Genomic DNA, 24,338 nt, shown 5'->3' on the forward strand with positions numbered 1-24,338 from the left:
ACTGGCTAGCCATTTTGAAAAACAAAAACAAATTCTTTTTTTAGATTCTGACCTCAACCACAAACAAAAGTTAATTCTAAAAGGATAAGAAACCTAAGTGCAAAAACAGAACTGTAAAAATCCATCTGGAGATAACATTTTGAGATATATCAAGATGCCTTTTCTTTTTTGCACTTCCTTTGGGTGACCTTCCAGCTTTTCAGCCAGAGGCTTGCCTTGCCTAGAGGTGGAGGGAGATGGAGGGAGAGAGAGAGGCAGAGGGAGAAGGAGAAGGGAGGGGGGAGAGGGGAGAGGGAGGAGGAGGATGGGGAAAGGGAGGAGGTGGGAGAGGAGGCAGAGAGGAGGAGGAGGAGGAAGGGGGGAGGAGTGGGCCACACCCACCCAAACACCTCTTCCAAAAACAGCCTGCTGGGATGTGGGAGGTGGGAGGTGGAGGTGGGGCCATTCCTTCCCTCTGACACCACAGTGCCCAGAAACCACTGTTTTCAGCAAATGCATCAAAGACCCAGTTTCACCAGAAGAGGCCTTTGGGGGGCCCCTGGCGTATAATACACTGAAGAGCTGGCTGAGGGGGGCCAGGGCAGGAGGCAGAGGCCACTGTGTGAATCAAAGGAAAGACAAGGGAGGGTACCTACCAGGCCCAGGGATGTGAGAAGAGCAAGTGGCCAAAACACAGTGCAAGAGGAGGCACCGATTGGATACCATTTATGTGAAAGTGAAAAACAGACACAAATGTCATCATTGTTTATGAATACATTCGTGTGTTGCAAAAAGTATAAAAAGGTGCTTAGGAATGTGGCAACTTCTGGGTAGCAATTGCAAGGTGGGGGAAGAAGGGAGGAGTTTAAACGGAGCTGTATCTTTTCATGTGATTCTTAAAGAGGGCTCTGAAGCAAATATTCGAGCTGTTAATACTTGTCATGTCTGGGTGGTGGGTATATAGATATTTGTTAGATTTTTTTCTATATTTTGGAATACACAGTAGGGGGAAGACAGACTGAAGATTAGCATGAATAGTTTGATGCCACAGTTTAAAAACCATGTGCACATGTGCATGTTGGCATATCTGCTCGGACGTGTGTGCACACATGCCTTTGGTTCTGCGCAACTCCATGCGTACCTGCGTCTGTGCAACACTGTGTGTGTGTGTGTGTGTGTGTGTGTGTGTGTGTGTGTGTGTGTGTTTTACAACAAAAATATAGTCTTCACGAAAATTTAAAACTACTTTTAAAAAGTCGGTAAAGAGTTTCACAGTTTGAAAAATGAGAAGAATTTATCAGCAGACACTCAGTGGCCTCCAGGGCTCCTCTCTGCCCCCTGGGTCCCAACCTGTGATTCCCTTCACCCTCCAGCGCCCTGAGCTCAGAGGAGCCTGAGGGCACTTCCTGGCCCCACCCCGGGAGCAGGGCCCAAAGCAAACATGAAATTTCTCTGAAGTTTTGTGTTTTATCTTTCTATGTTAGGCAACTTTTACAGTCTCCCCTTTAATGTATACGTTTATCTTAATTATACAATCACGAGGTTTTAAACCCCAAATCTTGGAGTCAAGGGGCCTCCCTCTCACTCACCTTCGCCAGCTTCTGTGTGTCTCCTGTAGCTGGGTGTTGGGCCAACAGCACCTGGAGTAGGATCTTGGAAGGTCAGTTAGAAGAAGAAGCAATCATCATACTTCCAAAAGCATTTACACTGGGTCGAGCCGAGTTCTCCGTCTGCATCTGCTCTCACACGGAATTCTCCCAGCAAGGCCATCAGCTCCACACTCTTCCTGTTCTTGTATTACACGGGAGGATACTGGGACTCTGAGAGATGAAACCCAAGGTCACCCAGTTGTGCTCAGACTTCCAAGTCCATGCCTTGCACAGACTGTCTCCCGAAAGGATTAGGCCCAAGGGGAATGAATGGCCTGTGACAGGAAGAGGGTCAGTGTACTGAGCTTTGGCTGGAGGAGGGAGCCCTGGGCAGGGTTGCTGACTGATGGATCAAAGGCTGCCTCGCTGTCTCAACTCTTGTTTTCCCTCCGGCCCGTGTAAGTGCATCTGCAGGACCCTTGGTCCTGTGACCCCAGGGCCACTTCGGTGGTCGCCTGGAGCCAGAGTGGCAGCCACACAAAGTCACTGAGGGGCAGGACTTGGTGTTGAAGGCTGTTCTCCCAGGGATCCAGGCCAGCCTGATACTGACTGAGAGACCTGGAGGACCCTCTCTAGGGCCTCACCGGCCCCCAGCAACGGCAACAGCCTCATCTTTTAGGAATTCTTTTCTGTGTGTTGCGTGGGGAGAGCGGCACATGTTGATGGCTGTGATGAACACCAGGCGCTGTTGACAGGGAACAGCCTTGTCTCCATACCTTGAGGGGCTGTGGGGAGGACCTCAGGACTTCACTGATGCAGCTCCGGAGGAGGAACCCTGAGAAGAAGCCAGAGGTGAGGAGGACAGAGGGCCTGGGGCCAGTGGCCTGGCTTCGTTGCCTGGGGGCAGCCGTACTCTGCCAGGTCAGGTGTCTCCTGGGACCCTAGAAGGAGCTAGAGCATCACCTCTGTTGCAACCTCTCTGGAGGTGCCCTTTGGGGTCTGGGGCCTCTAGTTCCTGTTTGGCTTCTACCTTCCTTCCAGCTTAGGATTCTGGTCAACAGCTCTTCACCTCTGGGGCCCCTGACACAAAGCCCACCCCCTCGTCCTTCCCCCAAGACAGATCCTGACTGTGCCCAGGGTCCACCTTTCTCCCCACGGCTCAGGGTAGCAACCCCAGCCCCACGCAGGCCAGAGCCAGACCTGATTGGCCCAATGGGATGTGCCAAAGAGGGCTCTGAGGGCCACTGGGTCACTTCCCTGTTCTCCAAGCATGTCCAGGGAGATAGGAAGCTTCGAGCTACATTATCTTGAGACCAGAGAGGACCTGGCATAAGGACAGGAGACATGCTGGGGATGGCAGGGGACGGTGGAGAGAGCCTGGGTCCTTATATACTCTGCTGAGTCTCCGAATGGACTCCAGGGCCGCTCTGCCTCCCACTTGCCGTTATGTGAAAGAATCCACTTTTCTTATCATGAAGCCATTGTGAAGTAGGTTTTGTTACTTGCACCCAAACTCACACAGACTCTTTGAGAATCTGGTAAAAATGCTGAAACTTCTCTTGGGGAGAAGGCTCAAATGCAGAGTATCGATCAGTTTGTGTGTGTGGCGGTGGGCGGGGGGGGGGCGGTCCTGGTCCACCAGAGGTCACAGGCCACCACCATAGCAGGATTCCTGGTCAGGAGATCTCAGTCTTGTCTCATTGCTGTCACCCTGATGCTGGCTCCTGGGCAGGCCAGGTTGGTTTGGTTCTGAGCAGCACACCTGAGCTTCAGGCAGAAGGCAAGAAGGAGAGTGTGGTCTGTAGCCCCTGGAGACAGGCCCTGCTTTCCCTCCCATCAGAAATCAGAAATCCCACTGGGCATAGTGCTGGGGACTGAGCAGAGCTCCTGTGAGAGCTGGCTGGTCTTGTTTTATTCACTTCAAGGACAGGCAGGTGGCCCCCACCTCCCAACCCTCAGTCAGGTTTGGACAGCTGCTGTCCAGGGCGCAGGTCACCTGGCTGTCGGTCAGAAGGCCCCGTTTACAGCGGGCAGCACTAATGATCCCACATTTTACCACTTCCTTTAGTCTCCAAGTTCACTGGGGTCCTAGATGGAAGACTGGGGGATTCCTGGTGTGGAGGCAGAGGCCAAGCAGATGTCAGACTGTGATCTCTGGGCCAGGCTGGCTCCGTCCTAACCTGGTCAGGGGCCATCTCTGAGCCTGGAGGTGGTCACAGACCTAGGAGGGTCTGTCTTTCACCCCAAGGAGCCTGGGGGTGAGGGAGCAGACAGCCCTGCCTTAACACCCCTGCCTCGTTCCCCCCCGCCCCGCCCGCACCCTCCTTCTCAGAGGTCAGCAGCTTTTCATCTCTATTTGGTCACATTTCCTGAGAAGGCTGAGTTCAGCAGACTCTGGGACCTCATTTTCTTATGTCTTCATCTTAAAATATAGTCTGCAAACAGCAACAACAAAATAGGAAATCACACTGGAAGCCACTCTGGAACATCCAGAGACTGAGGTCTTGTCCACAGCACCTGGATGCAGGGCCGGACCCGCATCAGCTTCATGTGAGCTCATGCAGAGCAGCCTCAAAGCAAGCTCGGGTTTGAACCCACTTTTTAAAATATGTGAATCATAATGGCTCAAGTGCTAGTCAAATCTACTGATAAAGAAAGTTCCATTCTGATTAGACTCACGTCTAATTTCGTCTCTTCGACTACAGTAATGAAACAAGATGTATTTCACAAGATGCTTCAGTATGTTTTCAGTCCTAATTATACATCTTCAATTAAAAAAAAAAACACCTCACCATTGCATTATATACCACAGATCATTAAATGTCTATCACAGCCCATGTCCAAGTCTCTCCATGTAAAAGATGGTTGACATTTAGCCGGGAACTTTTAAAACACTTGAGAATAAATTATGGCCCAAACTGACTCTTCTTAATGACACGTATAAAGTTCAGCTCTTTAATAAAAGGATTCAGGAATATGAAAACAAAGTTCCCAGCAATATTAAGGAAATAAAGGTCTTTCAAAATGGTCAGTTCTTGTTTCGATTAAATTGTGCATTTTTAATATAGTTGGTATAAAGTGAAACTCTTAAAAAAACATTGAGGAATTTAAAATGAAAATGGAACATCCTCTTTGCAGGGTCACCAGTACCACAGTGAGATTTGTCTCTTAAACAATGACACTTAGTGTCTCTGTAGTTCCATGAATACTTTTGAAGTGTCATATTAAAACCAATCTCGTGGCCTTGAGGCAAAGAGAAGCAATTAGTCTTGGAGTTGTGAATAAATAAAAATCCATTTATACACCCGTCCTTGACATGTACCTTGCAAATCTTAGAAACTTCATCTAGTGGGAAAAGAAATGTTAAATCATGAATACCAATACTAATCACATCGCCATGTGGCTTCCTAAAACAGTTTAGTTTATACCCATCTTCTAAGTATTAATTTATATGTATATATTCATCCATATTGAACACAAAACAAAGAAGCTCTAGCAGGCACCTAGCGGGTGAGGGGAGAGGAGTGAAGGGCAATGGGGCCACAGGGGTGGCCCCATGACAAGCTGGTTTTCGGTGAGTCTGTGCTCCTCAAACAGGAGCCTGGAGCATTCTTCCTCACGCCTCCCTCTTCCCCCCAAGCGTTCAAAGGCTTGAGAAGGGGGAAGGTTCTTTCCCTGAAGAAGTTCAGGGTATCCACACATGCCCTTCTCCGTCTATGATCCCAGCCAGCATTTAAGGGAGGACACAGGAGGTCAAAGTATTTGGATGCTTGCTTCACTTCTTATTTGGGGCCATCCCTTCAGTGCCAGGTAGGGTGGGCATAGATGGGGGCTTTGCTGCTCCCTGGGCTTGCGCAGCCCTGGAGAGACCGGGGCAGTCACCATACAGCAAAGCGGACCTGCTGGGCCTGGCCGAGATGTGGAGAGCAGACAGCGGTGCTGTCATGCCCGAGCTGGGAGCCAGACGCCCGGGGGGCGCCAGGGCGTGGGGAGCAGAGCGGGCAGCCCATGGGCTGTACTGGAGCCGCTGCACAGATCCCTGACCTACTTCCAGGGCCCCTTTCTGTTCTAAGAGCAGCTAAAAATCCATAAATTAAGGAAATTAACTGATGGGGCCTGCGGCATCTTTGTAAGCTATTTAAATCTATAAATTTACAACATCTTCTGCATATATCAAGTAATTGAACTAACTGCAGGGATGTAACTTTAATGAGAAAATTTCCCCCTTCTCCTGTAGTTCAAGCTCTAAAATAAATAAATAAATAAATAAAACCTTCCCTTAGGAGGAAAGTTTCTTCTTATTCCCGTATGGAGAAGTTACAGTAGCGCGGTCCGGGCACTCTTTCCACGCGCCAGGTCCCCTGGTCCAGGGAAGCAGGCCCCCACCTCGGCCTCCTCCCACCAGCGACCCCCGCCCCCGCTGCGGCCCGCCGCGAGCGCCCCCTGTGAGGGAGGCCGCTAGAGGGCGTCCAGGTTCGGCTGGAGCTCGGGGTGGGGGCGCCGGAGCGCACCCGTCCTCCAGCTCGAGCCAGGCTCTGGCCGGAGCGTCCCCGGGGCCGGACGGGAGCGCAGTGCAGGCCGGGTGCCCTGCACCCCAGGCTCCGCGCTCCGTTTCCTAGGAGCCAGGAAATGGTCCAGGCGGAGGAGGTGGGGGGGGGGGGGAGGCGCGGCGCAAGGGAAACTGGAGAAAGAGGAAGGGGAGGAGGAGGTAGGAGAGGAGGAGGAAAGGGCAGCCGACTTGGGGACCAGGGGGGACGCCCCGGGCGCAGGCCTCGGCGCCGCGGGGAGGCTTGGCGGTAGATTTCTCCATCGCGCCGCGCGCGTAAAGGAAATGGCGCGTCTGGCCGCCGGCGGCCGGCCGGGCGCCCCCCGTGCGCCCCTCCCCCGCGGTGGCCGACCGCGTGTCCGCAGACGTCACGGGCGGCGCTGCTCCCGGGTAGAGGGGCAGTCGGGGCAGAAACCCGGAGAGGAAGGCCAGTGAGGGGGAGGGGCGGCCCTGGCCCCCGGCTCCTCTCCAGCCCCGGCCGACTCGAAGCCCAGTTTCTTCCCAAGTCCCGCCCCTACCCCCGGGCGCCGCGGCGGCGGCGGCTGCTCTCCTCTTTGTAACCGAGGAGTCAAGAAATGTGAGAAACGTGCCCTGTGTTACTTATTTGGGAGCCGAAAATTTATGCCCAGCTGAAAGCGCCCGGGGAAATATTACATCAGATGAAATGACAATGATTAAATCAGCTTCTCCCCCGCCCCCTCCCGAGCCCGGAGGAGGCCCGGGCGCCGCGTGGCTGGCCGGCGGGGGGCGGGGGGCTGGGCGGCGGAGGGCGCGGGGGCCTGGGCGCACCGCTCCCGGGAGGGTCCTGGCGGAGGCCCCGGCGAGAAGGCGCGGACTCCGGGGGGAGGCGGGCAGTGATCGCCGGGCTAAAGGAAGGGAAACGGTGCATTTTTGTCGCCGAGTGCGGCAGGCGCGGGCGCGCGGAGCTAATTGCGACTCTAATCCTCTGCCCCGCGGCGCAGCCGAGCCCCGAGCCAGGAGTCGCCGCGCGCTCCCGCTCGCGCTCGCCGCGCTGGGTAATTTGGAGCCGGATCGCTGCCCTTTGCGTCCCGGCTCGGCCGCGACGGGGCCAGCCACGGGCTACGGTGGGGGGCAGGTTTTCTCGCGAGCAATCGGGGAAGGCCGCTGGAGAGAGAGGAGGGAGGAGAGGAGGTGGGAGCGGCGGGAGGGCAGCGGGAGAGCGGCGCGAAGAGGAGGCGGCGGCGGCGGCCGCGAGGAGGGGAGGAGGCGAGGGGAGGGCGGGGAGGGGAGGCCCCGGCGCGCCGCGCCGCGAGGGGCCGCGCGGAGCGGGGGCCGGGGCGGGAGGGGTGGGTGGGGGGAGGGTTGGGGGCGAGAGAGAAAGTAACTCCAGGACGAGACCGGAGCGACCCGCGCAGCGAGCATAGGCGGCGAGGCTGCGCCCGGCGCCCGAGACCGGCGGCTGCGGGGGGGCGGGAGCTGCGCCCGAGCCCGATCCGCCGCTCCGGCTCCGAGGTAAGCCCCGCGCGGGCGGCCACCGCTCAGCGACGAGCACCCGTGCCCCTTTCTGGGCTGCGATACCCAGAAAGTCGTCCGGCAGTGATTTGGACCTGGGCGGGGGTGGCTGCTTTGTCCCGGTGCAGGGCGGCGGGGGCTGGCGGCGCGGGGGCACCCAGCACAAAGGCCTGGTGCGGGAGGGGGGGGGATTGCCCACGTGGGCCGGCCTTGGCCCGGGGTGGACCCTCCCCACGCGGGCGGGCACCGAGCTTCCTGCCGCACGGGGGGGGGGGGGGCGGGGTGAGGGGGTGTTCAGGTCCCGGCACTTGGGCCTCAGTGCAGGGCCGAGCGCCCTGCAGGGCCGGCGAGTTTCCGGGGTCAGAACCCGGCTCACGCAGCCCGAGCTTCGGGCTGACTGGGCCCGGCTTGGTGTCCAAATCAGAGAGAGAAAAAGTCTCCAACGGGACAGATGTGCGTCCTCTGACGCCCACCCGCGAGTCCGAAACGGAGCGGGAGGGGCTGGCGCGCTGGTGGTGGTCCCCAGCGCGCGGGGTCTGGAGCCCCAGGCGGGCCGCGCGGAGACGCGATCGCCGCCTCCGGATCCCTGCTGCCCGCCGGTACCCCCTGCCCTGGACGCGCGCACCGGCACACTCGCAAACAGCCCCCCTCCCCGGTAGCTGGAGCGCGTTTCCGTCCTCCCGCGGCCCCCACCCCCGACTGCAGAAAGATAAGCTTCAAGTTTTCACTCCGTGTCTCAAATGTGCATGAAGGAATTTAACTGCACGAGTGAATAACAGCATTAGTTTCAATTAATTTTTTTTAAAATCCCGGCAACAATAAACTTTGAGAACAAAAGCGCTTTTACGTCCTTAATTAGGCGAGCTTCCCATCTGTGGTCTCTAAGTGTCTGCCTCTTGATTTAACTTTGTCTTCCGCCCCGCCCCGCCCCTGCCGCACACCCTTGCGGGTCCTGCCAGGCGCTTTGGGTTCCGCGGCCACCCCCGCCCCGCAGCCCCGCCGGCTCCGGCCGCCTTGAAGTTCACACCGGCCGGCGGGCTCCGCGGCCCGGCTGGCGCGCGCCAGGTGGCCCGCCTGCCTCCCTTCTGGCCCACCCCTTGGACAATTCTGCGGGCCCCTGGCCCTCTTGCCCCGGGCTGGCCCCCTGGGCGCAGACCTGAAGGGAGTTCTCGAGGCGCCTTCTGTTTACCTTTTATGGTTAAAATAACAGCTTAGCAAAGAAGCGACTTCACGAAGAAGCGATTTAGAGAAATCGTCTCAAGCTGCCGCAGCTCAGCCAGTTTAATCACCCCCAGAGAGCTGAACAACTGCGAGCACAATGGGACACAAAATCATTTTGTGTGTAAATGAGCGTGGCATTCTGCTCGCTTCCCTCTGCTCGGGCGGGCGGGGCTCGGCGGCGGGCGGGCGCGGGACCCGGGGCTCCCGCCGCAGCTTAGAGAAGCGGGTCAATACCCAGCCAGTTTGGAAACCCGCGGGCCGTGGAACACACACCAACGAGGCCCCTGCAACAGGCGGTTTGGCCAAGCCTCGGGAGGTGTCGTGGCGCGCTGGGTTTGATGTTGGTGCTGGCGGAATGAACTGGTGTCTCTTCCTGCACCCACTTTATGCTTCTGACCTCAGCAGTGGTCTCGGGGAAGGGGTCGTTGTCCAGCACAGATGCGTTTGTCGGACGGAGCAGTGGAGGTTCGCGTCAAGGCGTACAGCCTGGGGCTTCCAATGGTGAGTTTCTAGTTTGCCATGGACATCAGGTTGTGCTTGCGATGGAGAAGAGGCTGGGTGAGAACAGGATGGAGCAGCTTTTGCGATGGGTACTTGGTGTTAAATGTCACTTCTGAGTAGTGTCCTGGTAGTAGGGAAAACATTGTGCAGTCAGTCCCCTTTGATAGAATTTCCATCGGAATTCCCTCCAGCACGGTTTATCCTCAGTGTGGCTTTCCTTCTGACTCCTCCCCCAGCAGAGCCTTCCAGGGCAGGATAACCCATTCCTGAGATATGTTTTGGTTTCTCAGAACTTCCTTGAGATAAGTGACCTGGTTTTCTTTTTGAAGCTTGCGGGAACTGAGGAATGCCAAAAGCAGCAGACCCTGGACAGCTATAAATTAAACATCGCTGTCTGCTAATAGCAACCCCCACGCCAGTTTCCTGTCAGAGAACTTGCCAGGACACCGAGGGCAGAACAAATCCTAGGAGAGTGACCTGACTTAAATGTGCAGGATTTGATTCTTATTGGACCTTGGTTCATGTATTAAAATTGGATATTGAATTTCAAGGCACGAAGTCAATCCTTGAGGGAGGTTGGGGTTAAACCTGCAAGAGATAAGTCCAGGTTTAGGTATGTGGAAGCCAGTGGGGGGAAGAGGGAGGGGATGATATTTACTGTGCACACCTCCCCCAGCCCCAGGTCAGTGGAAGGGTCTGCTTAAACCTGCTCTTCTCTAGCCCTCCTGCATAGGGCCTGCAAAGTGTCCTCAGGCAGCTTCCAGAGACTGTGGGACAATCTTATTTCAGGTGGTTGTGGCTCAGAGGCGAGTGGCTGAGTGACTGTGGGGAGGGGCAGGAGAGAGGGTTCATTAGCTGAGCTGCTGTCGCCGGCTGGCCGACTCTCTAATGCCTTGGGGCTGCCATCCCGAGGGGATCTGGAATATATTAGGCACAGACAAGACCATTTGGGGGGTCTGGGGAGAAACTGCAGAGGTGCAGGCTGGGCAAACAAAGACAAGTTTTCCTCTCTAAGGAGCCACAGGGAGAGCGGTGGCTCCCTTAAGTGACTTTCGCTCTTCCCTGGCTTCTGCTGGAAGAGGTGTCTGTGTTTCCAGCCAGTTGCAAGCTGCATCTTAACACTGCAGAGATGGTGTTCAGATGAGGTCCTGGGGCTCCCCAGCCCATGGACGGTGGGGGATCCTCTCCGAGCTGTGGCTCCCAGGGTTCTCTCTGAAGCAAGAGGAGACACGCTTGGTAACGTGGCTCGAAACCAAAATACCAAGAAAATCGGATTTGTTCTGTAACATTTGGGGGCAATAATGGTGAGCATATGTTTTAGTGCTGTCATTAGCTGAATTAGCAGGCATGGAGCTGCCCTGAAAACACGTGTGTATGAGAGAGAGAGAGAGAGAGAGAGAGAGAGTGTGTGTGTGTGTGTGTGTGTGTGTGTGTGTGTGTGTGTGTGTGTGTGTGTGTGTGTGTGTGTGTGTGTGTAAGTAATCTCCTATGGCCCAGAGGCTTGCTTCGGGATATGGGGACAGGCTAGTAGCGGGCTGTGTGGTAGGGCATGGGGTCCCCGGAAGCGTGTTCAGAAAGGAGGATTGTAAGCATCTTTGACTGGGAGACACAGCGCCCCGGACCACTGAGGAGTAAGTCCTGTCTGGTTTTGTTGGTGCCTCCCACAGATACTCTGGGCAGCGATGGAAGCCTAGATGCCTCACCGCAAGGAGCGGCCGAGCGGGTCCTCGCTTCACGCCCACGGCAGCACCGGCACCGCGGTGAGAGCCGGCAGGGTGGGCTGGCTCAGGGGCTGGGGTCCCCCTCTCTGCCCTCTTCCCGAGCACCTGCTCACTGGCTGTCCTTCCTCGCTGCCGCAGCCGTGGCATTCAAGAGATGGCTGTTGACTGGCTGTACGATTATGTATTTTTTCGAAACAAAAATGCTCTTAATTTGATGTGAAATTTACTACATGTATAAAACTCAACGCCTTAGGTGCTGAGGAAGTCACTAATTTAGAGGTGTCTCGTTACTGAGACAAACTTGCAAAAACCCCTGAATCCCAATTCACAAATTGGTGATTCGTTTGTCAGGGGATATTTCACATCTAACACATAAGCCCACGACCTTTAATTAGAATTTTGCAGTTTGTTTTATGCCCCTGGAGGCTGACACCTTGAACATTTTTTTTCTTGATTTCTTATTGCTAATAAGCATCTTTCTTTTTTCCCTCTGGTACTTTGAAGAAAATGATGCAAATACACTTAATTACAGTGGTGGCCATAATTTGTCCGCTGAATATGTGATCAGGCACAGGCAGAAGTGATCTGATTAGATCTGTGATCACACTGGCAATAAAGGGAGTGCACAGCTCTGTCGTGGAGAAGCCCTTACTCTGTGCCTTGTTTCCATCTCTAGGAGGGAGGAAGCATGTCTCGGTTGTCTCTCACCCGGTCGCCTGTGTCTCCCCTGGCCGCCCAGGGGATCCCACTGCCAGCCCAGCTCACTAAGTCCAACGCACCCGTGCACATCGACGTGGGCGGCCACATGTACACCAGCAGCCTGGCCACGCTCACCAAGTACCCTGACTCCAGGTAAGAGCCGAGCCCCTGGTGGCACCAGGGCATTCAGTGGCGACGGGCAGCATCCGTAGCCTGCTGCCAGCCGACACACAAGGCTCTCCAGGACCCCGCTGCTCCCAGACCTGGGGAACTAGGATTTAGGAGGCTGAGTCTGCCTGTCAATGGCTGCTTTGCGCAGGGACGTGTGACCCTGAGCTGGTAGTGTTAGGTGGAGTTCCTGACCCACTGGCAGAGGCCGCTTTTCAGAGCCAGCCCCACCTGCAGCTGGCCAGCAGCTGGCTGGGGAATCTCCTGTCCCTTCAGCTTCCTCCTGAGTGAGACTCAAGCCTGGCCTTTGCAGGGGACCATTCGTGAGCAATGCTGCGTACTTCTTGGGGTCCCGTCGGGGAGAAATAGTTCATCCCATTTCCTAGTCTAACCCTTGGGATAGTGCGTAAGGGGAAGGATGGGGGTAGCTGCCGTTTGTCATCTTTGCCGGTTTCGGGTGGCCACTGCTGGACCCTGAGGGCTAGCTGCAGGCTCCCTTGGCATCGGGGGGTGGGGTTCAGTGACTGGCTAGGAATTCCAGGATGTTTGGGGATATCCACAGCTACGGATAGGCATGAGCCACATACCGCCATCCGTGGGCAAAGTGTCTCTGACCAGCACCCTCCTCACAGAGAGCTTTGCACTCTTCCCAGCTGCCTGGTGCTCCTAACTCCTGGGCTCATCTGTGGGAGGCGCCGGGCACTGCTGACTCTCCTGCTTTTGTCTCTTGGGCGTTTTTCTCCTAGGGGCAGGCCTGGTTTGCCCATTGGCATTAGCAGCAGCGCTGAGCGGAGGTGGGATGGGTCTCTGAGCATCTCCTGGAGGTGATGCCGGGTGCTGCTTGCTGAGTTTCTAGTACAGCAAGGCGGCCACCGCCGAGGGCTGGCAGCAGGAGGGCCACAGCTGCAGGGCATCACCTCTGTTTTGGACATTTAAAGTAAAAAGAGGAGTTAATTAATCCCCCAGACACCAGGGATCGGCTCTGGGACGCTTTCTGATCAGGCTGCCTTGTCGCTAGTGTGGTTGCTCAGAGCACGGAGGATTCCTAGTGTGGGGAGGTGGCTGCTGTGGGAGCTCGTTGGAGGCCAGGGTGGCGCCCTCCAGGAGGGACTGCTGTAGGCAGATGCAGCATCTGGTTCAGAAGTTGGCTAATCAGGTGCAGGCGGAGGTTGCGCTTCTCTCCCTCAGCAGACAGCGTCTAGGCCTGGGGCACTTGTGACCTGGGGGCCTTGGTGGGGCAGCAGCCAGGAGGCCCCATCAGCTACGTTGGCCTGGCGCTCGCTGGCAGAGCCCTGTCTAGGATGGGAGATGGATTCTGCTTATTTAATTTCAGTTTTGCCTTCTGCGGCATTCGTGCGTTGTTTGAGATAGATCATCCCTTAATCGGTTGACGACGTTTGCGAGTGAAATTCATAAAACCCTTGCCCACAACCTCTCTGAAGAGTGTTTCCTGAAATCAGACACTTGCCTTTCTTGGAGTAATCACGGCCCAGGCCTGCAGGGAACAGCCCTCTCATTCTGTCTCCAGGCTGCTGCCTGGAGCAGGGCAGGCAAGGGGTGGTCCTCCCCTCCCAGACCCACAGTGCAGCCCATCCTCGCCCATCATCCTGCTCTGCGGTGGGGCCGGCCTTCTCACTGGGGCTGTCCCACTGCCCCCATGACCTGTGGGACCCCTTGACCTGTGGGACCCTCGGGCCAGCAGGATATGCCCAGAGCGGGTGGCGGTCTGCATTCTTTCCCGGGGCTGGGCCTCAGGATGAATCTGTTGTTCTGCCTGGACCGCTTCGGGCTCACAGGAGAGCTGTTCCTCAGGCCTGAAGGTTTGGCCTAGAAGCCAGGGAGGTGGTGTGACCTGTAGGATAGTCAGGACAGTGTCAGGCCAGGCCTGAGAAGTGGCTTGGGTAGCTGTGCTGGCCAGAGCCCCTCAGATTTCTCTTGTCCTTCTTTGAGTGAATTATTAAAGTTTAAAAAACTGCTTTTCACTGATTCTGGAAACAAAGATCAATCCCTCATCCAGGGTCCCCGATGTGTAAGTCACCTGGAGTTGGGAGAATTGTGTTAAGGTCCCCCGGAGGGGTTTGGGATGTCAGCAGAGTCCCACCCTGGGCAATGCCGTGAGACCAGGAGGCTTGTGCCCCCCACCCCCGCAGCTTCCTGTGCCCACAGAGCTATGCCTGGGCTTCTGGTTCTTGGCTGGTCAGGTTGGCTCCAAGACAGAGCACCAACGGGTGCCACTGCTGGTTAGCCCAGGAGCAGCACCGGTCCTCGCCCAGAGCCAGCCCCGCCCAGCTGCCCGGGGCTGGGAGCGGACTCCTGTGTCTGTCACCGCACTTGCTGGACATCATTGAGCTCCTGCCATCACAGCCCCACGCTTGTATCCATCCTGGCTTTGGGAAGCAACAAATTAAGATGTCCAGGAACTTCAGAACTGATAAAATCTTCCACTGAAACATCCAGGAAATTGGAGCCAAAGCTGAAGGAAAGAGAGAGGGAGGGAGCAAGGAAGGAAGGAAGGAAGGAGAAAAAGAAGATGACCTCTATCAGCTGGGGTCAGAACTGGCTAGCTTATTCCTTGGAAGACTTCTGAAGTTGGTACCTCAAACCTACAGCCTCCCTCAGGGTGGCCCAGGATGAGAAAGGACTCTTAAGACCACACAAGTGTCGGGAGGTCCCTTTGAGGTGATTGTCCTAACCTTCCCGCAAGCTGCTCACATCCTTGATAGCTGCAGACCCTGAGGGCATGAAAGGCTTTAGTCTGTGAAGAGACATTGAACCACGGAAAGACCTACAACCAGGCAGCCAGGCTGACCTAGAATCAGCCTGAAATAAGGCAGATTGAGAGCCTTCTAGCCTTGGACCAATAAGACAACCTAGAACCCAGGCAGCCCTGGAATATGGTGACCTGGGAGTCCTCTAGACCAACAGGACAGTCTGGAGTTTCACAGCCTGATGTCAGAGGGGTTTGCAACACAGCCAGGCCTGGGACACTGCTTGCTGCACACAGTGCTTGAGCTCAGCCACGAAGGGTGGAGAAAATGCTGCAGGGAGGCTGAGGCTTCACACTCGCTGGCTTAGCTGTGGATGTGGCTCTCGCTTCTTCCTGCTGGAGCCATTTGGGGGCCCTCAGCGGTCTGCTGATGGGTGCCCAGGGCACCGGGCAGCCTTGCTCACTCCCGTCTGTCTCCAGGGAGGCTGGGTGGCCCTTATTCTGACATCCGGATGCCCATGCTCTGCTGAGGTTAGGTCTTGGGGAGTTTGACGCCTAGAATAGGCCACAGAGCCCACCGAGCTTTCCAGCAGGGCTGTGTCCCCCAGTGTCGTTGTCACTAGGCCTGGGGGCTTGATGGGGCTCCATGGCCTTTGGAGCTTTGAGATGAGTTGTATCTGGGTGACCGGGTGACTGCAGCACTGGTTCCACGGGCTCGGACCTCTCCACACCTCCCCGCGGGCTCTGACCTGCCCATGCCCATCTCCGAGGCAGCCTTGCCCTTTATACGGCCCCGCTGGGCCACGTCCCCAGAGTGAGAACAGGTTGGTCAGCCCACCCCTGGGCAGACCCTTCTGGCCGATGCCTGGAGTGTGCCAGGCCACCAGAGTGGACGGTGTCCGTGGGAGCCCCAAGAGAGGCCTTGGGTGCTGTGACCCCTCAGCGTCTGCCCAGCTCGTTGCCCTGGCGTACAGTGGTGGGGGCGGGGCGGGGCTTGAGGAGCGGATGGAGGGGTGGGCTCCTGCGGGAGAGGAGAGCCTTCCTGGGAGGTCCTTGCTAATGCAGGTAGAGAGTGAAGGGGCTAATAAGCCTCGGCTTGTACAGGCTGGGCTGAGAGGCCTGGGCCCCAGGTCGGGGCCACCTTTCTCCCAGGCTGTGCAGGGTCCAGCTGGGGACACGTGTGTGGCCCTGCCAGCCTGCCAAAGGGTGTCTGGAAGTGCTGTCCCTAGGGAGACCCTGCCGACCTCCCTCCTGTTCCCCAGTCAAGGTCTTGGCTGTCCCCACCCCTCTTTAGGGGATTCTACCTCTCCCCACCGAGGCCGGGGGTCTGCAGGGGAAGTTAGCCAAACCAGAGCCTGCCGCCCTGGGCAGTGGGGAGGCCTGGTTCCTGCTCCCTGGAGCGGAGAGGGCCAGGCATCGGGGCTCCCTGGGAGCCTCCTGCAGGTCCCATGCTTCTGGCAGAGCCACTGCCCTTCAAAGCACAGGGTGCTGGGACCTGCCTCCCCTCCCAGTCGCCTCCCCGGTGCACACACTGTAGCACGTGTGCACACATTCCTGCCTGTTGTGTACTGTCCTGTGCGCAGCTACACTGGCATGTGTGTACACACTGGGGTGTGGGGGGTGTGTGCGCGCACCGTGGCTGCACACGCGTGCTGTCCCTGCTGCCTGCCTCTGTTCTGCCCTCGGGTTCCCTGAGTGCGAGGCTGTGGGTGGTTCGTCTGGGAGTCTGTCAAGTGTACGTAGCTGTGTCTCGGGTGAACGCATGTTGCCTGGTGTGTCCCTCGCTGGGATGTGTCTGGGTCCACCCGTGATTTGTGTGTTGCGAGGGCGGGGACCGTGTGCCCCTGTGCCTGTTGCCTGGGTGGGTCCTGTCCGACACTTGTTCACGCGGGTTGGGTGAGGCGGATGTGTGTGACCCGGGAGTGTCTCGTTGGCTGGTTTACACACGTTCACCGGGCGTGCGGCTGTGGGCTGGGGTGTCCGATGGTCGGTGGGGGTTTTCTGGGTGGGTCTGTCTGGCAGGGGTTTGTGTACGTGGGGCGGAGCGGCTGTGTCTGTGTCTCACTGTAGTTTTCCAGGCCTGTAACCTCTGTCAGCAGGGGGGTGTGTGGAGCTGGGTGCGTCTCTCTCTGACTGCAGCTTTTGAGCATCAGGGCGTGTGCGGACGTCCTTTACAGGCCTGGCGCAGTCTCAGAGTCACCCATGTAAGGCCCCTCGCCCCCCCCAGCAGGGTGGGCTCTGAGGAGTAGGGGTAGAGCAGGTGGACCCGCTCTTCCATCCCACGTCCCACCCTTCCTCTCTCCCAGAATAAGCCGCCTCTTCAATGGCACTGAACCCATCGTCCTGGACAGTTTGAAGCAACATTATTTTATCGACCGGGACGGGGAGATTTTCCGCTATGTTCTGAGCTTCCTGCGGACGTCAAAGCTGCTACTCCCAGATGACTTCAAGGTAGGTCCGCAGCCGGCGGCTCCCCGGCGCACTGCCTGTGTGGTGGCATTCCACAGGGGACGCTGTGACTTAATAAACGGACCTGCAGTTGTCATGGCAACCATAAAAACTTAAACGATGAAGCCGAGGGCTAAATCAGTTTTTCTAAACTAATTTTGTGTTCTCACATTTTTAGCTTATTTATCGGGGTGTAACAACAATTAAGAAGCGGCAGCAGCACTTACCCCAGTTTCATGTTTGTCATGTTGAAGGACTGTCGTGTGCTGGGGTTACAGGAGTTAGAGGTTCCCAACTCTGTTGCTTGTTGGCACTTGGCAGGGGGAAAACCCTGATCCAAACCAGACATCCTTAAACAACAGGTTGCCCCCAGGTCTCAGGGCGGGCCTGTCTGCGGCAGCCGACCTGGTTCCGAGAGTCCTGCCTCCAGTGCTGGGCCCTTCACGGCACAGGGGATCCCAGAGGCAGGAAACCCAGGCCTGCGCTACCCCAGCTCCAACCAGCAAATGTCCTTCCTTTCTTCCTTCTTTCTGCCACCCAGAGGACCCAATGGCCCTGGGGCTGTTTTATCCTTCATTCAATTCAATTCCTGGGTGCCAGCAACTGAACTCAGGCTGAAAATGCAGTGAAACACCAGGCAGACGTGGGTCCTGTCCCCATAGTGGTTTCAGTCTAGTGGGAAGATAGATGTTGAACAAAAAACACCTGAATTCCACAGGGGCCAATGCTTCCGAGAAGCAGAGAGTATTGTGAGAGTGAATCACGGGGAACCTGGGCCGGGTGGGCTTGGAGGCAAGGATGGTTCTCTGGGTGATGACGAAGGAACGGGGGCAGACAGGTGGGAGGGCCTTGGGGGCTGGGGAGTGGGGAGGGCAAGGATCTGGATGGGGGGCAGCCTGGGGCCGTATGAACTGGGAGGGGAAGAGCAGGAAGGGAGGCTGCTGTTCGGTGTCAGGACCTTGGTGGCTGGCTCCACGCTTGGCATTTTACCCTGAATGCGGAGGAAGAGTCGTGAGTAGGGGCGTGACCATCAGATCTGTTGTGTGGAACAGGATGTGGAGGGCAGCAGGAGGGTGGAGGCAGCGAAGGTGGAACACAGTGGTAGATTAGATTCACGTTTAGGAAAAAGATGCAAAAGCCACAGGTGTGAATGGTGGGGGTCAGGGGCTCTCGAGGGTGCCTCTGGCCTGCAGCTCGAGTCCTGAGTGCGTGTGTGGAGGCCCGGGGTGGAGCAGGCTGGGGGGAGTATAGCATCCCACTCCTGTGTAGACGAGCTGGTGGGGCATCCGGGGGAGATGTGCTGGGCTATGAGGAAGGATGTGGGGGTTGTTGGTTTGCAGTTATTTTAAACCTTGAGCGGATGAGAGCAGAGGCCCAGCATGGAGCCCCGAGGAACCCCTGGGGAGGGACAGGATGGGTTCTTGACGGATGACGGGCCTGGGGAGGCTTCCCTCGGGGTGGTTTCCAAGGTTGGGGTCAGTCAGCAGGCGGAAGGGACTTAGAGACAGTGGGGTGGGCCCGGCTTTGGGGGTTGGGCTTCCTTGCCTTCCCCACAGGGGTCCACAGGCTGACCAGCCGGACTTGAGCTGAGCGGTGCGGTCATGAGTCCTCAGCTACTCAGGCCTGGGGTGGGTGTGGATGGACATGCGTCTGACCGGGGCAGGGGGGCGGATATCAGGTCCGGAGGGGTGGTTGGTGTGAGCCCACCAGCCCAGGAGTGGGCTGCTGGTGAGAGGTGGGCGTCCCCCCCAGACACCTCCTCACACTGCCTGCGAGGGCAGGGGCCGATCTTGTCCTTTAAGCTTCACCCCCTCTTTGAGATGGGTGTTTACATCCATTTTATAGATGAGGAAACTGAAGCTCAGAGAAGGTCTGGTAGATAATGATGCCGAAAATCTAACCCAGGCAGGTCTGTTTCACCTCCCTGCTGTGAGCTCTTCCAGGGCAGGTGAGGATGGGGCTGCCCTGTGCCCAGCCCAGCCTCTCTCTCTGGGAAATCAGCAGGTCTCCAGGCATCCAAACAGCCTCAGCCTCCTCTAATCTAGCCTCCGGGTCTTTCCAGAGGCTTCTCTCTGCTTCAGGGGGATGAAGCCACCCCCAGTGTTTGGGGCCCGATGGAAGGGCTCAGGGGCTCTAGGACACGTGCACACCAGCCACTGCCTTTGGGTGGAGGCCAGACCTTTTGGGGAGCGCACATTCACCCAAGCCTCATTTTCCCCATCTGTACAATGGGGACAACCATCCCAGACCACGCTGTGCCCTGGGGCTGTCGGAGTGGGGTGGGGATCGCCGTTCCTGCGGGCTTGTGAGAGGGGGCCCTCCTGGCGTTGGAAGGGCAGACCCCCACCGCCCCCACCCGTGTGCGCATGCCCGCAGGACTTCAGCCTGCTGTACGAGGAGGCGCGTTACTACCAGCTGCAGCCCATGGTGCGCGAGCTGGAGCGCTGGCAGCAGGAGCAGGAGCAGCGGCGCCGCAGCCGGGCCTGTGACTGCCTGGTGGTGCGGGTCACGCCGGACCTGGGGGAGCGGATCGCGCTCAGCGGCGAGAAGGCCCTCATCGAGGAGGTCTTCCCCGAGACCGGGGACGTCATGTGCAACTCGGTCAACGCCGGCTGGAACCAGGACCCCACGCACGTCATCCGCTTCCCGCTCAACGGCTACTGCCGGCTCAACTCGGTGCAGGTGAGGGCTGGCCCGCCCCCGCCTCGCCCTTTCCTCCCCGAAGCCCTCTGGCGGCAGAGGGAGATGGGAGGGAGGCCCGGCCCCTGCAATGGCGGGGCCCTCCGTGCCATCTTACAGAGAAGGCAACAATGTGTCGATGCATAATTTATGTCCCACTCATAATTAAATGATGGCGCCTAGGGGATGGACTTGAAAAAATTGATCTGTGCTTTTTTTTTTTTTTTTTTCCCAAAAGGATGTTCTATAAAAATGGCCTAGAGTATTTTCAAAAAACTGTGCTTCATTTGACACCCAGAGTCTGACTTTGGATTGAAATTAAACCCAGGCAGTAGGAGCAGCAGGTCAGAGGCTGAGAGCTGTGGTGGCCTGGAGCCCGCTTCCTCACCGTGCTGACCTGGGGCGCCCAGCACCCAAAGAGCTGCCCAGTGCACTTCTGGACTGGCTTTCCCCGCGTGGAGGGGCTGCCTGTTTCCACCAGCTCTTCTAGACCCAAGAGCAGACTCCCATTTCAGCCTTGGGGCAGAGTGGGCTTTGTGGGGAAAATTCCGCAGGCTGTCCTTCAGAACTTGCTGGTTGCAGGACACACGTGTCAGACACAGTGACTGGGCCCTGCCCTCACAGAGCCACAAACCCACGTGCACACTGAGACCTGCAGAGACTCAAGCACCGGGAGGACTCCTCCTCTCCACCAGAGCTCCCTTGAGCTGATGGGCCCCCAGGCCTGAAACCATCTGGGACTCACAGCTCAGGGAAGCAGGTGGCTGCCCAGAGGCTGGGGGCAGGGTCTCTATTACTGGGGCCCCAGTGAGGGAAGGGGACCTGGGACCACGCGTCTGGAGAGAGAGGGGCCCTATCAAGGTTGTGGACCCCTGAGGGCAGCAGGGTTTGGTCACGTGAGGGGCCCTGGGCCTGGCTGCCCCTGCCTCTGTGGCTGCCCAGCCGGTGGTTCTGCAGGGACCTCGTCAGCGCGCGAGACAGACCTTAACAGGAGAAGGTAGCTCGCCCCGCCTGGCCAGCGCTCCGCCGCCCACCAGGTGAGGCAGGCAGACTCCGGCAGCTGGGCACTGCTGACCCCTGTTTCTTCCTCGGCAGGTCCTGGAGAGGCTGTTCCAGAGGGGTTTCAGCGTGGCTGCGTCCTGCGGGGGTGGCGTGGACTCCTCCCAGTTCAGTGAATATGTGCTTTGCCGGGAGGAGCGGCGACCGCAGCCCACCCCCACCGCTGTCCGAATAAAGCAGGAGCCCCTGGACTAGGCCCTGCCTCCGTGCGCACCTGAGGCCCCTTGGCCCTGGGGACACCCCCAAGGACCTGGAAACAGTGCTGGGGAGTTCTGCCTATGCCTGCTTAGCGGTGGGCATGAGACTGAGGGTCGGGCTGGAGGGTCCAAAGCCTGCCCGGGGAGCCCCAAGGCCCCAGGTGTCATGGCAACAGAATGTGGGATGCTGGAGGCATGCCCCCTGAAGGACTGTTGATGTGACCCAAAGATGCCAAGGTGGGAACTCCGCCGCCAGTTGTCTGGGCCCCGCGGCTCCCAGTCCGGTGCAGCATCCTCAAGGGTCGGCATGTGCCAAGGCAGGGTCAGCAGAGGCCTCCCCAGTCCACTCCAGAGGAGCTGTCCATCCTTCTCCACGCGGCAGACTCCAGTGCGTCTCCTTGCGTCAGAGATGGCTTATTTTTCTACAGTATTTAAGATGGAAGTAACTGTAAGTGCACAAGTCAGAGAGGCTGACAAGGACCAATGCTTCTTTATGTGGTGCTCAGCTCAGTTGGACGCGCAGCATGTCTGCATGGGGGGGGGTGGAAGAGCTGCCAGACACTCGAGCCCAGGGGCCCGCAGAGCGGGGCTTCGAGACTTCTGGTCCCTGCTCTAGGGACAGATACAGGGATGGCAGTGCCATAGGGGCTGAAACTGGACCCCCACGGGGTGGGGCTGCTGGGAAGACGGTGATACGGGGGTGGGGGATGGATGGCTCTGGAACCATTTGAGACCCTACCTTTGCTGCCGCCTGGGGCACAGGCCACACTTGAGAGTCACCTGACCTACGACTGCCCAGGGACTTCGATTCCCATCTGTGTGTGTGTGTGTGTGTGTGTGTGTGTGTGTGTGTGTGTGTACACCTGGGCTCCCGGAGAAGTCTCTCCCCATCGGGACCAGCCACGGGGCCACAATGCATCCTTACCTCAGGAATGGGTCCCACGGTGAAGGGGCCCATCTGTCAGCAGCATCCTCTGGGTCCCAGCTCAGGAAGCCGTCCCCAGCTCTGATTTTCCCACACTCATATGCACACTGAATTTTAATTAGACTCTTGTTATACTAGCCTGCCGGTAAGACCCGGACACAGGCATACCTTGGGTTCTTGGCCCCGGATTCCAACGAGGACTGCCCCTGAGGGGTCCTCAGAGACCTGCTGCCTCCCAGAAGACAGGCCCAAAGATGGAGACCCCCTGCCTTGTCACACTTCCCCTCCCCTCCCAGGATGGCTCTTTCCCGGGGTGGAGAAACCACAGAGAACTGCTGGGCGGGTGGGGCGTCCTGGCCAGCGCCGCCCCTGTACGTTGCCTGTAGACGTGTATATGACTCCTTTAATATTGTAAAGATGCTGATGTACAATTGTCGTGTGTTTGTGTAAACACATCATGTTCCTAGTTCATGCCATAAATGATGCTATAAAGCGAAAGACTGAGGCTCCATCCTGTGCAGAAGCAGCAGCCAGGTTCCAGCATTCAGAGCTGTGCAGGGAGGTTTGGGGATGGGATTCCTCCCACAGTTCCTTCAGTTCAAATGAGGAAGAACCAGCGGTGGTAGCTGGGGCGGGGACAGGGACACGGGTCCCAAGCCTGCTGTTGTTTATTTCATTTGGGTGTCTCCTCACTGCTGTGCCTGTTCCCTCTGGGCAGCAGAGATTCTGAATTCTGATTCACAGCCCCTAACCAGATGCGGAAAGGCAGACCCAAGGTGTCGGGGGGCTTTTGAACCCAGTCTTCAATGTCTGTGATTTTTCCCTCTCTCTGGCTTTTGGTTGAGGTTCACGTCCTCTTTAGAGCCCCACAGAGCAGTAGGAGGAGGTGGCAGACCATGGCTCAGGCCAGCCAGGGGACACACAGCCTGCAGCATGGCGGCTACAGGTCACCCTAGCGCAGCACAAGACCTCAGTGCATCTCTTTCCGAGGAGTTTGAACGTACTCACACAGGCCTCCAATTTTAATGAGCCGTTTTGCATTTTTCCTCAAAGTCCTTATGTTCTGACGGATGAGGACCCTTTCCCATGCCAGTAAGGGCCGCCAGCCTCGCCCTGCCTGGAGGATGGGGCACAGTCACATTATCTGAGGCTGCCATGTGGACACCATCCCACCATACAATCGAATTTACTGGACAGACCGGCCAGCCTCCTACTTTGCTCAGCTACATGCCTATAGTTGGCACGTGGGCATTTTGGTATCTGAGGTTCACATCTGAGAAGAGGAGAGAGTGTTGTGTTGATTAGAAAGGAAGTCTTGTGAAAACAGCTCAGTGCTGCATGTGCTTATGGGTTTTTCTGGTATGATAGCAGGCGTGGTTGCCGGTTGGTGGAGATTCCCTAACATTTTCAAGCAAATTATCTTTTTGATTAAACCATTGTGCTAAAAAAAAAAAAAAAAAGAGTAACTTACCTTACTGAATGTTACTCTTATTTCCTTACTAATTAAGTCAAACCCGGAAGTATGATTTTACATAAACTAGAGAATTTCTAAATTTGTAGAAAATACCACGTTCCCAAAGTAATGCTATAATTCTAAGATAGTCTCCGTAAACAATAAGTACAAACATTCTTGGAGTTCCTGGAAAGAATATACTATATTGTAAGTAATCTCTTGATCAAATGCCAGTGGTATAAGTGTTACTTCTGCTCCTCATAAATTATTCTTGATTATAAACAGCTGGACAGATAGCTGTGCCACGGCTTCCCTGTTGCCCCCCAGACCTCTGCCCGTGCAGGAGAGAGCTCGGCAAAGCCATAGCAGGTGACTTTGGCCACTGTCCTGCTCACATGGGGCTCAAAGCTGGGTCACAACACGAATATCTTTTAAAAAGTTTTTTTTTTTTTTTAAAGCTACCACTTGACTGTGTTCCATAGAATAAATAAAGGATATTTTATAAATTACCCACCCAGCTCTAGCACTTTGTTTCTAATCCACCGAAGCAGCCACAAGAAGGTACTCTGGCTTGGAGCTCCTCCCACTTGGGACTTGGCTTGACCACTGAATAAGGACCTCGCGTAGCCCTAGTCCCAAATACTGAAGCTTCCTGGTCTAGGAGAGGAGCTGTCGTGGAGGTTTGGGCCCTTTCTCGCTATATTCATTTTGCGCCCGTGTATATGTAAACCAAACCACTAGTACGTTTGACAACGGGGCGGAGAAGCACGGGTGTGAGACGTGGCTCCATCAGGCCCCTGACCAAGGGAAGACCGACTTGGCTGAACCCAGCAGAGCCTAATTAGAGCACAGGGTTGGGGGCTATCCTTCTTCCCATCCAGGAGGCCGGCCTGTGTCCTCTGGAGAATACCACCTGCCAAGATGGCCCCATCCCATCGGGCCCTGTCCATCCTCCTGACTTCCCAGAGGCAGG

General features: G+C 56.8%; 1 protein-coding gene across 2 annotated transcripts; it reads left to right on the forward strand.

Annotated features, from left to right (window-relative positions):
• The first annotated feature begins 7,387 nt into the window (after positions 1-7,387).
• KCTD15 (potassium channel tetramerization domain containing 15) lies at positions 7,388-23,372 on the forward strand. Of its 2 annotated transcripts, none has more exons than XM_057711958.1 (7): positions 7,388-7,587; positions 9,214-9,309; positions 10,977-11,069; positions 11,707-11,882; positions 16,911-17,055; positions 19,429-19,734; positions 20,827-23,372. In XM_057711958.1, exons 3-7 carry the CDS (start codon positions 11,004-11,006, stop codon positions 20,983-20,985), a joined length of 852 nt encoding a protein of 283 aa, XP_057567941.1. In that variant the 5' UTR covers positions 7,388-7,587; positions 9,214-9,309; positions 10,977-11,003; the 3' UTR covers positions 20,986-23,372. The 2 variants fall into 2 exon arrangements, with proteins under 2 accessions (XP_057567941.1, XP_057567940.1); XM_057711957.1 differs by having other exon boundaries at positions 7,389-7,587; positions 9,211-9,309.
• The last annotated feature ends 966 nt before the right edge of the window (positions 23,373-24,338 follow it).

Source organism: Hippopotamus amphibius, chromosome 16 (assembly GCF_030028045.1).
Source record: "Hippopotamus amphibius kiboko isolate mHipAmp2 chromosome 16, mHipAmp2.hap2, whole genome shotgun sequence".
NCBI lineage: Eukaryota > Metazoa > Chordata > Mammalia > Artiodactyla > Hippopotamidae > Hippopotamus > Hippopotamus amphibius.